Source organism: Phyllostomus hastatus, unplaced genomic scaffold, assembly GCF_019186645.2.
Source record: "Phyllostomus hastatus isolate PE091 unplaced genomic scaffold, TTU_PhHast_1.1 phas_contig_495, whole genome shotgun sequence".
Classification (NCBI taxonomy): Eukaryota; Metazoa; Chordata; class Mammalia; order Chiroptera; family Phyllostomidae; genus Phyllostomus; species Phyllostomus hastatus.
This window is the reverse complement of record NW_025333895.1, coordinates 6,118,450-6,132,155: the sequence shown is the minus strand read 5'-3', so window position 1 is coordinate 6,132,155 and position 13,706 is coordinate 6,118,450. Positions and strand designations below refer to the sequence as shown.

Below are 13,706 nucleotides of genomic sequence, written 5' to 3'. Positions count from 1 at the left end.
CCATGACTCCCAGCAACCGCACATTGATGTTTCTCTCTCTTCCTCCCTCCCTTCCCTCTCTAAAAATAAATAAATAAAATCTTAAAAAAAAAGAAGACAGATTTTGACAGAAGTGCCCTCTCCCCCCTATAGGTTTGTTTATGAGAGAGTGCTTACTGTTAGCCCTAAAGGGTTAGCTCTAAAGGGTTTTCCCTTATGGCATGGTGTCATCTCTCCGTGATGTTAGGAGGACCTTAAGGAATGTGGGCATCATAAATTAAGTAAACCTTAAGTTATACTAACTTTCAAAAACATTTCCTAATGAAATTTTTCATGATGGGAAATTAGATGATAAAGGAAAAGAAAATGGCCCTGGCTGGTGTGGCTCAGTGGATTGAGTGCAGGGCTGTGAACTGAAAGATCACGGGTTGGATTCCCAATTCCCAGTCAGGGCCCATGCCTGGGTGGTGGGCCAGGTCCCCAGCTGGGGGCGTGCAAGAGGCAACTGATCAGTGTATCTCTTGCACACCAATGTTTCTCTCCCTTTCTTTCTCCCTCCCTCCCCCTCTCTTTAAAAATAAATCAATAAAATATTTTTTAAGGGAGAGAAACATCCATGTGTGAGAGCTACATTGATCAGTTGCCATCCGAGGTAAATATTATTATTCTCATTTTTGCTTGAAGAAACTGAGGGAATATCCTCCCTGCATCACTCTGCTAGTAAATGGCAGAGGCTGGATTTGAACCAGGGATTTTGCCTCCAGAGTCCGCTCTTAGTTATTATTTTCCTAATGTTAAATAGTTTTCACAACCACAGCTTTCAAACCTTAGCCTACATAAGAGTCATCCAGGGAGCTTGCTTAAATGCAAAATCCTGTGCCCTTCTCCCAGGCAATTTGATTCCGTAAGTTTGGTCTGGAGTCTAGGAATCTGCAACTTTTAACAGTGTCAGATCAATGGACACGGTTAAAGAGAAATCTATATAGATCATCAATTTTTAAAACTAAACTTTACACTGAAATATATTTATAACATACATATGGAAAAGGCACACATCCTAAGTGTATAGATAAGACTCGTGGATATTCTCAAAGCAAGAACACTCACGTAACTCCCCTCAGACCAAGATGGAGAATCTTACCAGCGCCCAGAAGCCTTCCTCACACTCTTCCCCAACCGCTGCACGCCCAGGCAACTGCCGTTCTGACTTCTGTCACTGGCCGTTAGGTAAGTGGGGTCATACAGTACATATTCTGGCTCCTTTGGCGCAACATGTTTTTTAAAAAGTTTTTTTTTTTTAATTTTTTAGAGAGAGGGTAAGGGAGGGAGAAGGAGAGGGAGAGAAACATTGCACATTGATGTGCAAGAGAAACAAACATCCATCAGTTGCCTCTCACACACCCCCAACTGGGGACATGAACCCACAACCCAGGCATGTGCCCTGACTGAGAATCGAACCGGCGACCCCTTGGTTTGCAACACACACCAGAGCCAGGGCTCCCCTCAACAGGATGTTTGTGTGATTCATCTGCGTTGTAGCATGTGATGGCAGTTCATTTACTTTCAATGCACTGTAATGTTCCATTGTATAGATAAACGATAATTTCTCCATTAAAAAATGATTGACTGTAGTAATGTACATGTAGGGCCTGACCTGGGGCTGGCATGTGACACTCACTTTTGAGGGCAGTTTCTCCATTCTGTCCACTACCTCACTTGCCGGTGACTACAGTGTCGCCCACTTGACCGTGCGCTCCTGGTGGGCGTCCACTGTGCTCTCGGTGGAGGCCCCGGACGCAGTGCAGCATAGAACTCGGCACAGAGCCGGCCCCTACACGCTAAGCTCCTGGCTGTGAGCCTTCCTCTGTAAGAGGGGGGACCAGTCCTGACTACCTCCCCAGGTGTGGAGACCCCATCAAAGGAGGAGCCTGGGAAGGGCCAGAGCCCCCTCAATAGATGCTTCTGAGCGCCCCCAGGACACAGGCCAGCAAGGGTTCCCATTGTCTCGGTGGCTCATTTTCACTTCCCTTTCTACCCCACACGACACGCAGACCCAGGGCCAGCACCCCCTGCGGAATCGTGTGTCAAGCCACTTTCTGGCCATTAATCTCTAAGAGTCTATCAGGACCATTTGCATTAGCCCATCTCAAAAAAAAAAAAAAACCCCAGCTGGGCCCCCGCGGACCAGAGGTGGGGCTCGGAAACTGCGCCGCTGCAGCCAGCTGGAAGCTGAGTCTCCGTGGTGGCCCAACGCCCTCTTGGACCAGGCCCTGCAGTGGGTCCTCTGGGCCCCAGCCAAGCCTACAGTGCGGCTGCAGGGCAACATGGATGGCCACCGGAAAGGCATCTCCTCCAGCCTTGTGACAGGTCAGGGGTGTTGACGGAGGCACACTGGCTGGAGAGCTCCCCGCCCTGGGCTCCCAGGCTTGGGTGGGTTGGAAACAGCCCAGCTGGGGCCTTGAATAGTGAACTCGGGTGGCTGGCGGAGACCTAGTGTGCATGTGCAGTGGAGGGCGGGAGGTAAGGCAAGAACTCAGAAGACAGACTGGGCCCCGCCCCGCCCCCCGCCTCCCCAAACACACAGGCTGTCCTTTCAGTGATGACCACGCAGCTTTCTTAATGGAACACAATCGCTGAACTTGGTACATTTCGAGCACTTTAGCCTTGCAGGACACCAGACTGCTGATGAAAACCATCTTCCGTGGGCGCCATGTTAATGAGGCCAAATTTCATATGCTTGCAAACTTTCCCCCCGCCTCCTGCTGTATTACACCCCACCGTCCCCCCCCCTCGATAAAAGGTTGCATCAGAGAGAGAGAGAGATTTCCATAATTTATAGTATGGGCATTTCACTGGGGACAAGCGCTAATCTGTACTTACCGATACATTTAAGAAAATGCATCCTCCCCCAAGCCTGCACCATTTATGACTCTTGGCACAAACCGCAATGCTCAGTCTTCAATTAAGGGACACCTTAGGGTTCATTATCACACAATCGCTCCCTGTGAACCATGCCAAATGCTGTTTTGGCACGGAGCTTGGAAGATGAATTAGAAGGAAGTCTTCCCCGTAATGCCCTCTCCCCAATTCCCATCCCCATCATCAGCGTTCATGCCCTCCTCTTGCTCGGCCCCCTCCTCCTCTTCAAGTGGCTTTCACTATTCAATTTCTCCACGTCAGACTTGATTCTCTAGAGGTGTAGCTCAAGATGCCCTCTCCCCCGTTTGTCTTCCGGCACTCGCGGGCCCCAGAATGGCTGCAGATGGGCTGCTCTCCACACCCCTCTTTGGCCTGAAGGAGCCCCAGATGCTTGCCCCCCCTCCTCTTAGAGCTCCGCGTGGAGAAAAGAAAGGGACCAGAACGGGGAGCACACCCGAGCACGAGCCACAAGGAGGGCTCCCCACAGGGTCCTGCCAGCACCCCGAGTCTAAGTGAAGGGATGGCGCTTGCACGAGGCCAGCGGCAGAGGCAGGGCGGGCTCCAGCGTCCAGGTTGTGCGCTGGGTCCAGCGCCAGGTGCCCCCGGCAACAGGAAAGGAAGGGGAGAAAAGGAGATGGAGGCGGGGCCTGATTCCTCAATGGGCCAGGGTCCACACTGCCCTCCTGTGTCCTGAAACCAGACCCCCCGCCCCCGGACTTGACCCTACGGGTAAGAACACCCGCTTTACATTTTCCTAGTGAAAACAGCGACAACAGAATGAGCACCTCATTGGCACTTTCTAGCTCTCCCGGCCACCCAGTGTCCCACAGCGGCACGGCAGGGGGCCGACAGAGGTGCCACCCGCCACAGGGCCACAGGCTGGGCGTCGGGGACGGGGCGGGAGCGGGTCACAGGAGCTGCAGCCGGAGAAACAGGTGGTAGGGCTGCCCTGGGAGGCGGCAGCCGGCGCACGAGGCCAGCAGGGGCTCAGTCCGTTTTTTCAGGCGGGTGGGGGGCGGGGGGCAGTGCTGACTCAGTTCTGGGAAGGTGAGCTCATCCTTCCTTCCTGACTCTCTTCCACGGCTCCTGTCGCCCCACTCACGCCTGCCCGGGCCGGCCTGCCTGCAGCCGGGGGCACTGCTGCTGACTTTGCTGGGCCACACCCACCGCCAGAGAGGCACGGATTCGTGACAGGTAAGAGGGGAGGGCTGACGGTGACCTAGGCTCTCAAGTCAAAGTGTCAAATTATACAAAGCCATTAAAATAAAAATCAGCTTGACGAGGCAGCTGGAAATCGGGGTCGTGTGCGGACTGAGTCGGGTGACAGTCCGAGGGCCCTCACCTCTGGTTTCTGGGGCGGCAGGCAGGGGTGGGGGGTGGGGGGGTGGGGACGGACGGACAAGGGAACGGAAAGCAAGCGAACTCTGAGCACTTCGTTTGCCCACAAGGTGTCTCGTGGGAATTTTATTATACAGAGTGTAAAATGAATTGTCAGTCAAATAAAGAGACGACTTTCTTTAAAATCCCATGCATAAGATTTCCAACGGCCTTTTTTAATAGTTAGACATTTCAAGCATTTATATGGAAAACAAGAAAAAACAAACTGTAACTTTAGTACATTTCAAACGGAATGTCTCCCAGGTCAATTAAAAATGCAAGAAAAAATAGCTTCAAGTCTGTTTTTCTTTCCTTTAAAAATACATGTTATCTGTACAAGATCCACTACAGTAAACACTGGAAATATTATCCCTTTTATTAAATCAAAATTATTTAATTCATATTGTGGTTAATACTAGATTTATTTATTCATCTAGTTAATCTGACAAATATTAAAAAATATTTAAAAGAAAAAAGCAAAGAATGCTTTGGAATTAAAAAATAGTTACTAGGTTTTTATGCGGTTTAATGTTCCACAGTGTTAAAAGTTATATTGAATTTCTTTTTAATATTAAAAAATAACAGTATATTTCTGAGAGAATAGAGAAAGGTTTTTTGTTTTGTTTTTAAAACAAGCTTGGAGGTCTTAGATACACAATTTCAAAGGTAATGGAGACATGAAAAAACATGCGAGACACGTGAACACATTTTTATATTACCCTTAGAACTCTAGAAATTATACAAACCCTACAAAATGCCCCCTCCCAGCCCCTGTGGGACAGCAATACAATTCTCTGTCTTAATTCAGAATTCACATAATTAATTACAATACATAATAGTTCAGTTTTTTTTAAAAAAATGCAATAAAACCAGACAGCCAAAGGTACAAGAAATTAGAAGTAAAACATTTAATGAATTTACACGTTTAAGAACATTTAAATATTGTTTAAAAAATTTTAAAAATAATTTGTTACATACCACCTAAGACTTCCAAGCCACTTTCTGTTGCAACAGAAACTGTAAATAAAAAGACACGCAAAAACAAAACAAAACAAAACAACACACCAGCTGAAATGTCAATGTTACGAGGCACAGTCCGCTGCCTGATTTTGCAGATATTGCTCCAAAAAAAATACTGGAGCTTCCACGTTTGAAATAACAAAAATTATCAGCAAGTTTAGTGACTAATTTCCCGATTTTTAGAAAAATCTTGTTAATAGTGTTTCACAGAACAAAACAAAGGTTCTTCATCAAAATGTTTGCAAATCTAAAAACCTCTGTTACAAACAAGTTCCCATCCATGATGATCTCGGGGGGCCGCAGGCGCCGTCCTAGTGCTCCTGTGGGGGGCGGGGGTGGGGAGGAGAAGTCAGCCGCAGCAGCAGGGCCCCTCGGGCCTCCTGTCCAGCCTGCGGCTCCGTGTCGGGGAGGCGGTGACAGGGCGCCCCTCCCCTCGTGCCGCAGCAGGCACACGAGCCGGCGGTGTCTCCCACCTGCCCCCCAGCCGGGGCTCTGGCCCAGCACAACCTCGCTGGGACGGGGACACCAGGTCTCTCCGCAGGGGTTACTGGGAAGGGGATGGGGGAGTGAGCTCATGACACTTCTGCTCAGGGTCACCCACCAGCGGGGAAACCTGCTTCCACGGCATCTGGGTGCAGAGGGCCAATCTGGCAGTGAGGCGGCCCATCAGCTTTAGGTCTGGGGCCTCTGCTGAGGGACCCGTCGTCCATGGGGACCCGTGCAGCATCAGGTTCCCTGAACCGCGCCCTGTGGGAGCACCTGGCCCCTTCCCTCCGTGAGCAAGAACTGCGTCTGGGCCCCACGGGACAGAGCTCTCCAGGGTTCTGAGCGGGGACGGGGAAGTTCTGGTGCTCTGCCCGCCCCCCTCCCCCACCTTCAGAGGCTGTGGACCAGCCCTGCGGCTGCGGCAGCGGCCTGGTCATGGTCACACCGCCCCTCCAAGAGCAGCAGCAGCCGAGCGGCCGGGAGTCACCCGCGCCTGGCGCTCTCACATGCACCTGGGGAAACTGAGTGCCGCTCAGCTCCGCGGTCTCGGGCCTGGGTTCGAGGGAGCACCAGGCACGTCCCAACCAAGTGCTCTCCTCTGCGGGGCGGGGGGGTGGGGGTGGGGTCCGGGCGGCGGCTACACACCTGGCTGTGGGCCTGCGCCTGCCCGAGCGCCTGCCCGTAGAAGGCGGCCTGCTGCCGGTAGTACTCGGCCCAGGCCATCGTGTAGTCCGGCGGGGAGCTGGCCTGAGGGGCGGCACTGGCGGCGTGACCTGATGGACGAGGGGAACGGCGCTCATCAGGGGTGGGGCCGCACCGAGGGGGGGGGGGAGAGGGACACCCCGAGGGTCCCTTCCTAAAGACTCGGGCGTCCGGAAGGGCGCCTGTCACTCTCGCCCCCGGGACGCTGGTGACAGGGGCCAGAGCGCCGGGGGCGGAAGTCCGGGTAGCCCGGTGTTGCCGTGCTCTGCTCCGCCCTGCGAGACCCTCGTGGGTGCCTTCCCAGAACCCCGTTCTCCCCATCGGTTTGCCCAGCCTGGGGGCGTGGGGCGGGAGACACAGGACTGGGGGGGCCGGGGAGAGCGGCGCCTGGACCTGTACAGGGTGACGGTGACCTCCCTCCCTCGGTGATGACTCAAACACCAGGGTGGCCTTTCTTTGATGGCCTTTGACCTGAGCTCTTCCAACTGGCCAGCGATGCCCCTGAGACTTGAGCCCCATGAGGCACCTCTCCTGCTGACGCCCCAACACCCGGGCTCAGCAGTTCTGGAGCGCACCCCGAGAACTGGGGCTGATTTGAAAGGATTCACCTGGGGTTTTGGGGTTGCTTCTGTTAGTTTCCTCCCTCCATTAAAAAAAAACCTAGTTTACTTTCTTAGGGAAATGAGCTTACTTAAGGAAAACAAACACCTCGACACCCGTTGCAACCGCGGGCCCCGGTCCCGAGCCCCACTGGCCGTCTCCCCGCGCCCCCCCCCCCCCCGAGCTGGCCAGGAAGACCCGGCAGCGCCCAGATGGGCAGGGGACGGCACACGGCCGGTCCGTGCCCCGGCCACGCGGTTCTAAAGGGGACCAGAGCAGCGGTCACTGGTGGCCCAGCTGGGGTGCCAGGCCCCCAGGAGTGTGGAAGGGAGGGGAAGGTGGAGGAGGGGCAGAGGAGGCTGCAGGCGTGGGGGTGGGGGCGGGCGCACTCACTCTGCTTCTTGTAATAGTCTTCCCAGGCCTTGCTGTAGTCAGGCTGGCTGCTCTGCGGCTGGCTCTGCTGGCCTGCGCGAGAACACAGCAGCAGTCAGGCCCCCGCCTGGCCGCAGACTCCAGGCCCCACTCCGCGAGCGCTCGCCCACCCCAGGCCACACAGCACTGCAGCTCGATCCAGGCCCGGTGGCCCGGGAAGAAGGTGGCATTCGCGCAACCAAGATCTCCTGGAGGCCGGGGCTGGGCAGGCCGCTGCCCCTCAAGGGCAGCTATGGGAACAGCCGGCACCCCCTTCAGACAGGGACCCACGCTGGGCGGGAGCAGAGCCCGAGGTCCGGACGGACGGTCGGCGGAGCTCCCCGGAAGCACCTCCTCCCCACGGGACAGAGCCCAGGCGGCTGGGCACGCCCTTCCCCTGTCCCTTCTGTGCAGGGGCTGGGGGCGTCGTCTCTGCACCAGCAGAGCCACGGCACACACTCAGACTCTCGGGACTCGGTCCGGAGACGGAGCTCCAGGTGAAGACAGACGAGGCCCCCTCAGCGAGGGGCTGCCGGGCACGCGACACGACCCAGCCTTCCGAGGCCGGCGCAGGGGACAGGATGGGCTCACCCCCCCCTCCCCTCCTTGCACAAGCCGGCGCCTTCTCAGTGCGGCAGGGGCAGAGGAGGGAGGGCGGGCAGCCCCCGCCTGCCCAGGCGCGTGGTGAGCACGAAGGGTGACCCAGTGCCAAGCCGGGACCTCGTTTCCTGCCCGGGTCAGGCCGGCTGCCTGTCTGCCTGCTGCGGACCTTCAGTGTCCTGCCCTCAGTGAGGCCAGCCTGCAGCACGAAGGACAGGCCAGCAGGCATGTCGCATGGCACACGTGTCCCCACGGGTGAGCACTGAGGTCACCCAGTGGGGGGGGCGTGGGGACGCGGGTGACGGGGTGTGGTGTGGGCCGGGGAGGGCCCGCCAGGGCAGGCAGGAGCTCGGAGCAGGGCGACCCGGCCCGGGGGAAGGCCGGGCGTGAAGGGTGCAGGCAGCCCGACGGCCGCCCTTGGACACGGAGGGCGTGGGCCAGCAGAGCTTCTCTTTAAAGCCAGGTCTCACCGACCAAACCCCCTTCTCAATCCGCACCCCCCTAAGTAAACCCTCTGAGCCCCCCGGGGCACAGAGGCCGGGAACCGGGCGCGCCCCATGCCGTCCTCCTCAGCCCCAATGCCTGACGCCTGCCCAAGGCCCAGGCCCGGCAGAACCGTGCCCCGAGGTCAGTGTCCCTGGGGGGTGGGGTGGGTGGGGTGCCCCTGGGCCTCCCACAGGCCCCGCCCTGGGCGAGGGTGCAGGTGCGAGGCCAGCCCCGGCGCCTCAGGGGTCTCGGGGTCGCCCTCTCGCTGTGGGGAGCCGGAGGACACGAAGCACGGCCAGGCTCCGGGACTGAGGCCGGTGACCAGGATGGTGGCGTCTATGTGGTGGTGACAGTGAAGTTCTAAAAGACGTTCTACGTGTTTAGGACTTTTAGTAAGAAACATGGCAGAGAAAAGAGGAAAACACAGCCACGCGATGCCAGAGCCCGGAGAGGGCGGAGCGCGCCGAGGCCGCGACCAGGGTCCGGGCAGGGCTGCCCCCAGCACTCTGCTCCCAGGGAAGGGCGTGGCCCCGGCCCGGGCCCCTGTGCGTGGCTGTGACACCCGCCCGTGGTCCCGCGCACACTCGGGAAGCTCTGCCGACACGAGCACCACCACACACATGCGTGCGCGAGCACTTGTTCCCCAGGCTGTGCAAGTCAGGCTCTGTGGCGACGGCCTGAGGCCGAGGCTCGGCGCACACGAGGGGCTGCAGCACGGGCCGTGGGCCCCGTCCCCACGAGAACCTTCTCCTTCGGTTTCCTCGGAGAGCCACTCGATAGAGCTGCCGCTCCGGCACGGGCCTTCCCCACAGTCCAGGAGCCGGGGGGAGCCCTTCCTACGACGGCGCCAGCCGCCTTGGAAGAGGGGAAGACGTCCCCTTCCAGCCAAAGGAGGGGCTGCTTCGGAGAGCACAGGGAGGGGGGCAGGGCGCAGGCTGGGGACGGAGGGCCCAGCAAGCCACGCCCCACAACGGCCCCCAGGCCCTCGGTGCCCACAGCCAGAGGAAGGCAGAGCAGATGGGGAGCCTCAGAAGGCGGGCCAGGAAAGAGCCAGCCCCCCTGGCCCTGCCCAGCTGTGGGGGGGTGAGGGTGGGGGGATGGAAGCTCTCGACGGCGAGGAGGCCCCGACACCTCCTTGGAGGGGCATCCCAAGCCCAGCGGCAGAGTTGGAACGAGACCGTTTCAGATGCACCAGCCCTTTCAGCCCTTCGAGTGGGGGGCGAAGGGGCGCACAGCCCCTCCTCCTTGGGGAAGCTCACCTGGGACTTGCTGTGCTGGCTGCTGCCACGCCTGGTAGGTGCTGCCCCAGCCCTGGGTCAGGAAGGCCGGAGGGCCGCTGCGGAGGACAGACACTCGTTCCAGCGCGGCCACACCCCCACCCCAGCCCGCTTCCTGCCCGTCCCGCCGCCCCATCGCTCACCCCCCACCCCAGGCGGCACCACCACCGCCCTAGTGCAGACTGGGAGCCACGCAGCCAGCGCAGGAGCGCGTCACCGACCTCACGGGGGCGCTGTGGGGGTTCCCGTTGACTTTAGCAGTGACGTTCGGGAAGCACCCGGAGCTCCTCGGAGGGAAGGTGCTGCGTGGGGGAAAGGTCACAGGGCTGAGGACCCCACAGCGGGAAGACTTCTGCACAAAGCTTCCCTCCCCCCAGCCCCGGGGAGACGCGTGCCCTTTGGGGACACTGTCGGGACCAGACTCTGCCCCAGGAGGGCTCGCAGCCCAGCACTGGTCAGGGACCTGTGGACCGGCCGGAGGGCCTCGGGTGGGAGAGTGGAACCCGCCCGCCCACGGGACTCCTGGCTCTGGCCGGCTCTGCTGAGCAGCAGCGGCTGGAAAGGAGGGCCCCGTCGGGGTCGGGGCGGGCGGAGAGACTCACTTTTGGTGCGGGGCGGCGGGAGGCTGGCTGAAGGGGCTCTGTCCGAAGGCGCCGGGTGCTCCCAGGCCGGGGCCCTGTCGTGGCGCAGAGGGGCGCTCACCAGCGGTCGGGGCACCGCTGCCCTCCGCCCGGCCCCCCGAGGCGGACCCCGGCTTTGGGGAGACGGGGTCAGGGGAGTCGGGATACCCTACGGCACTCGTGCTAGCCTTCCTTCCCCGAAGCGGACGGGGCGTGCGGCGATGCCTCTGCCCCCGAGGGACCGGCACCGCCACGCGGCCGACGCCGGCACCACGCCTGCCCTAGCGTGTCACCCTGGGGGGGGACCAACCTGCTCGCCTCTCCCGTCAACTTAGGCTGGCCCCGGCTCTTTCTGCCACTCTACGTCCCCTTTGAGGTGAGCAGTGGCCAATCTGTCCTCCATCAACACTCCCTTTCTTTATCTGCCTTGAGGCGCCTGAAACTAAAGCCAGAGTCAATGAACGCCGCCCGCGGGGCCCGGGCCGGGCGCCGCTGCGGGGGGAGGCTGCCGCCCCACTGCTCATCTAGCCTGCAGGGGACACGGCTCTGGGGCCTGCGCTGCTGGCCTGGGGGGCTCTGCCAGAGGGCTTCCTTCCGGGCCCCCGGGCCTGGCACCCCTGGGTGTGGGCCTGCCCCCTCGGCAGGGCGAGGGGGGTGCCCTCACCGGACGTGAAAGGCACAGGAAGTACACAGCTCTGGGGGAAACAGGTACCTCGGACGCCCACCAGAAAACCCAGCTACCGGTAAGCCCGGTGGGGAGAGGGCCTGGTACGTACGCCAACTTTCTCGTCTATGAGATGCCGGGCCACCTCGATCTGCTGAGGAACCCCCCGGATGGTGAAAATCCGCAGGCCGGGGTCGGTGTTGGGCGGGGGGTTCCGCTGCAGCTCCACGTGCGCCCCCGACTGCTGGTTTATGCTCTTGATGTTCTCGCCCCCTGCAGGCAGGAGCACAGCGGACAGGAGGGTGAGCGGCGCGGCGCCGCGGCGCAGCTGAACGGGCCGCGGGGCTCTGGTCCGGGCGGAAGACGAGGGCGGGGTCGCCTTGCACCTTGTCGCCCGGGCAACAGAGGGGCACTTTTTACTGACTTCACAAACGCCGGGGCGCTTTCGTTTGCAAACCCGGACTTATGATGGGAAGCTTCTCCTTGTCTCTGAGCCAGGCTGAAGCCACAGCCACCAAATGGCACCTGCTGGTCTCTGTCCCGGGGTCCCCCACGGAGCCAGGAACCGGCCCGGGCCGAGGCCCAGGGGTTTGCTCACAATGGGGCTCGGCCTCGGCCCCCGCTCCCGCCAGCCGCCGGTTGGCCCAGGGAAGGCCCTCCACCCTCTCCGCTGGAGACAAGCGACCCACGGGCCCCTCCGTGGCACAATGGGGACCCTGGGCCCCAGCGAGGGCCACTGCTCTGCCACCCGCCCTCCCTGCACAGGTCAGACAGACAGCCACAGGGCCCACACTGCCTGGAGCCCACTCAGGCCTTGCAACCCCCATCCCGTCACTCCTCCAGCCCCTGCCTCCTCCGTGGGAGGGGCCGGTCCAGACGGAAAGGCAGCCGGAGGATGGGGGTCACAGAGGCCTGGGTGGAGCCCGGCTAATGAAAATGTAGTCGGATTCTTTGAAAAACCTGTGAGAGTCCCAGTCTCTTAATGAAATTTGCATAACAAAACCGCCACCAGTGTGACAATGGTTCGATTCTTCCTTTGCAAACCCCCAGAACTTCCAGACTGGCTCCGTACAGCTGGGTGGGGGGCAGGATACAGGGAAAACTTCAGCAGTTTTTCCAAAACTGGAACAAGACAATCTGTGGAAATGCTGGTGCAAGGGGCCAGGGAGCCCCAAATGACCAAAAGCGACAACTGAGGGACAGCGTCTGTGTCGCCCCTGCCCTCCGGAGTCAGAACGAATGCCACACACTACACGTTATTTCCCTGTGACACGTCCGCAGTCCGCCACACGCCCCGGCCTGCCCTCCACGCCACTGGCGGGAGGCCTCAGCTGCCCATCCGGCCGAGGAGGAGGTGCCCGAGGGACATCTGTCCTCTCCAGGGGACACCACTGGGGCCAAGAAGCAAAGCTGGGCCTGGGTCCAGCCTCCGCCCTGCAGGTGACGCAAGCGGCCCTCAAACCACGGGAAGGGACCGGGGACTGCGGGCATTAGGACGAAGCGCTGTTCGGGTCTGGCGCGGGCAGCATGCTGGCTTGGTTTAGGGTGGTTTTATATTCAAGAGCAAATTATAGAAAGGACTTGGCAAACGAAAGTCGAGTGCGTGCACGATTTTCTCCACGTTCTGCGACAGTTTAAGGGCAGTGTCCCTTCGTGTTCCACCATGAGCGGACACGCTGGTGTTGGGGACAGCAGGGGACAGCAGGGGCCAGTGCGGACAGCCCTGGGCCTGTCTGCTGCCCTTCACTCACGGGGCGGACTCTGGTCTTTGCCCCGTGAGCAGTGACCGGCTTCTCTCCTCAGCAACGGCGCTCTTGGGGAGCGACGGAGAGCAAAGACTGGCAGGGACTGCTCTCCGGCACCGCCCGCCCCGGCCCGGCCGGCCCTTGTGACTGTGGAGTGGGGGCAGGAGGGGCGCCTCGGGCTGGGACCAGACCCTGCGGGCCCCCACCCCACCAGGCACGCAGCCCAGCAGCCCCACAGCCCCTGTCCCGAGGCCTGCGCCTGCCTGCGGAGCGCGCTAGTAAGGGGGGTGGCCCCACAAAACGGCTGGGTGCCGGGAGGAGTTAATCTAAGTCTATCTTCCCTCAAAACGAGGTCGCCAGCTCCGCGCAGGCGGCTGCCCACAGACTCATTCAGGCGGCCCGCTCCATTCTTCCACCTGACGGGGGCAGGAGCAGCCCGCCAGCGGCCCCCCAGGCTGCTGGTGAAATTGTAAAGTAATCAATCAACCCCGCTAAAAGGCCGGCTGACAAGAGCAGGGCTGGCCACACTATCTGTCAGCGCTGCTGTGTTTATCATGGAAATCCGGCGGCCAGGGGAGGCGCAGCGTCCGTCTGTCCGGGGGGCTGGGGCGGGGGAGCAGCGCCCTCCCCTCTCCCTCGCTGCCCCTGACCCCATCCCCGAATCTTTCCCGAGGAGGAGGAGGAGGAGCAGCTCCTGTGCAGCCCTGGCGGTGGGGGGTGGTGCAGAGCGCCCCCCACCCTCCCAACAAAGCGCTTCTAGGCTCCCCCCGGCTGTGACCGGAGCATGGACACAGTGCCGGCTCCCCCTGCTGCCACCCCC

General features: G+C 60.1%; 1 protein-coding gene across 4 annotated transcripts in view; it reads right to left on the bottom strand.

The window, feature by feature from the left end:
* Positions 1-4,330: 4,330 nt before the first annotated feature.
* FUBP3 (far upstream element binding protein 3) overlaps positions 4,331-13,706 on the bottom strand; it is a 45,988-nt gene continuing 36,612 nt past the window's right edge. For 3 of the 4 annotated variants that reach the window (XM_045846361.1, XM_045846362.1, XM_045846364.1), the window contains 7 exons: positions 11,254-11,414; positions 10,460-10,533; positions 10,079-10,159; positions 9,840-9,916; positions 7,477-7,548; positions 6,427-6,554; positions 4,331-5,615 (listed from right to left, as the gene is read on the bottom strand). In XM_045846361.1, coding sequence (XP_045702317.1) covers positions 5,607-5,615; positions 6,427-6,554; positions 7,477-7,548; positions 9,840-9,916; positions 10,079-10,159; positions 10,460-10,533; positions 11,254-11,414 — 602 coding nt within the window. In that variant the 3' untranslated portion in view covers positions 4,331-5,606. The remainder of the gene's footprint in view (positions 5,616-6,426; positions 6,555-7,476; positions 7,549-9,839; positions 9,917-10,078; positions 10,160-10,459; positions 10,534-11,253; positions 11,415-13,706) is intronic. The other variant, XM_045846363.1, reaches the window with a different exon arrangement.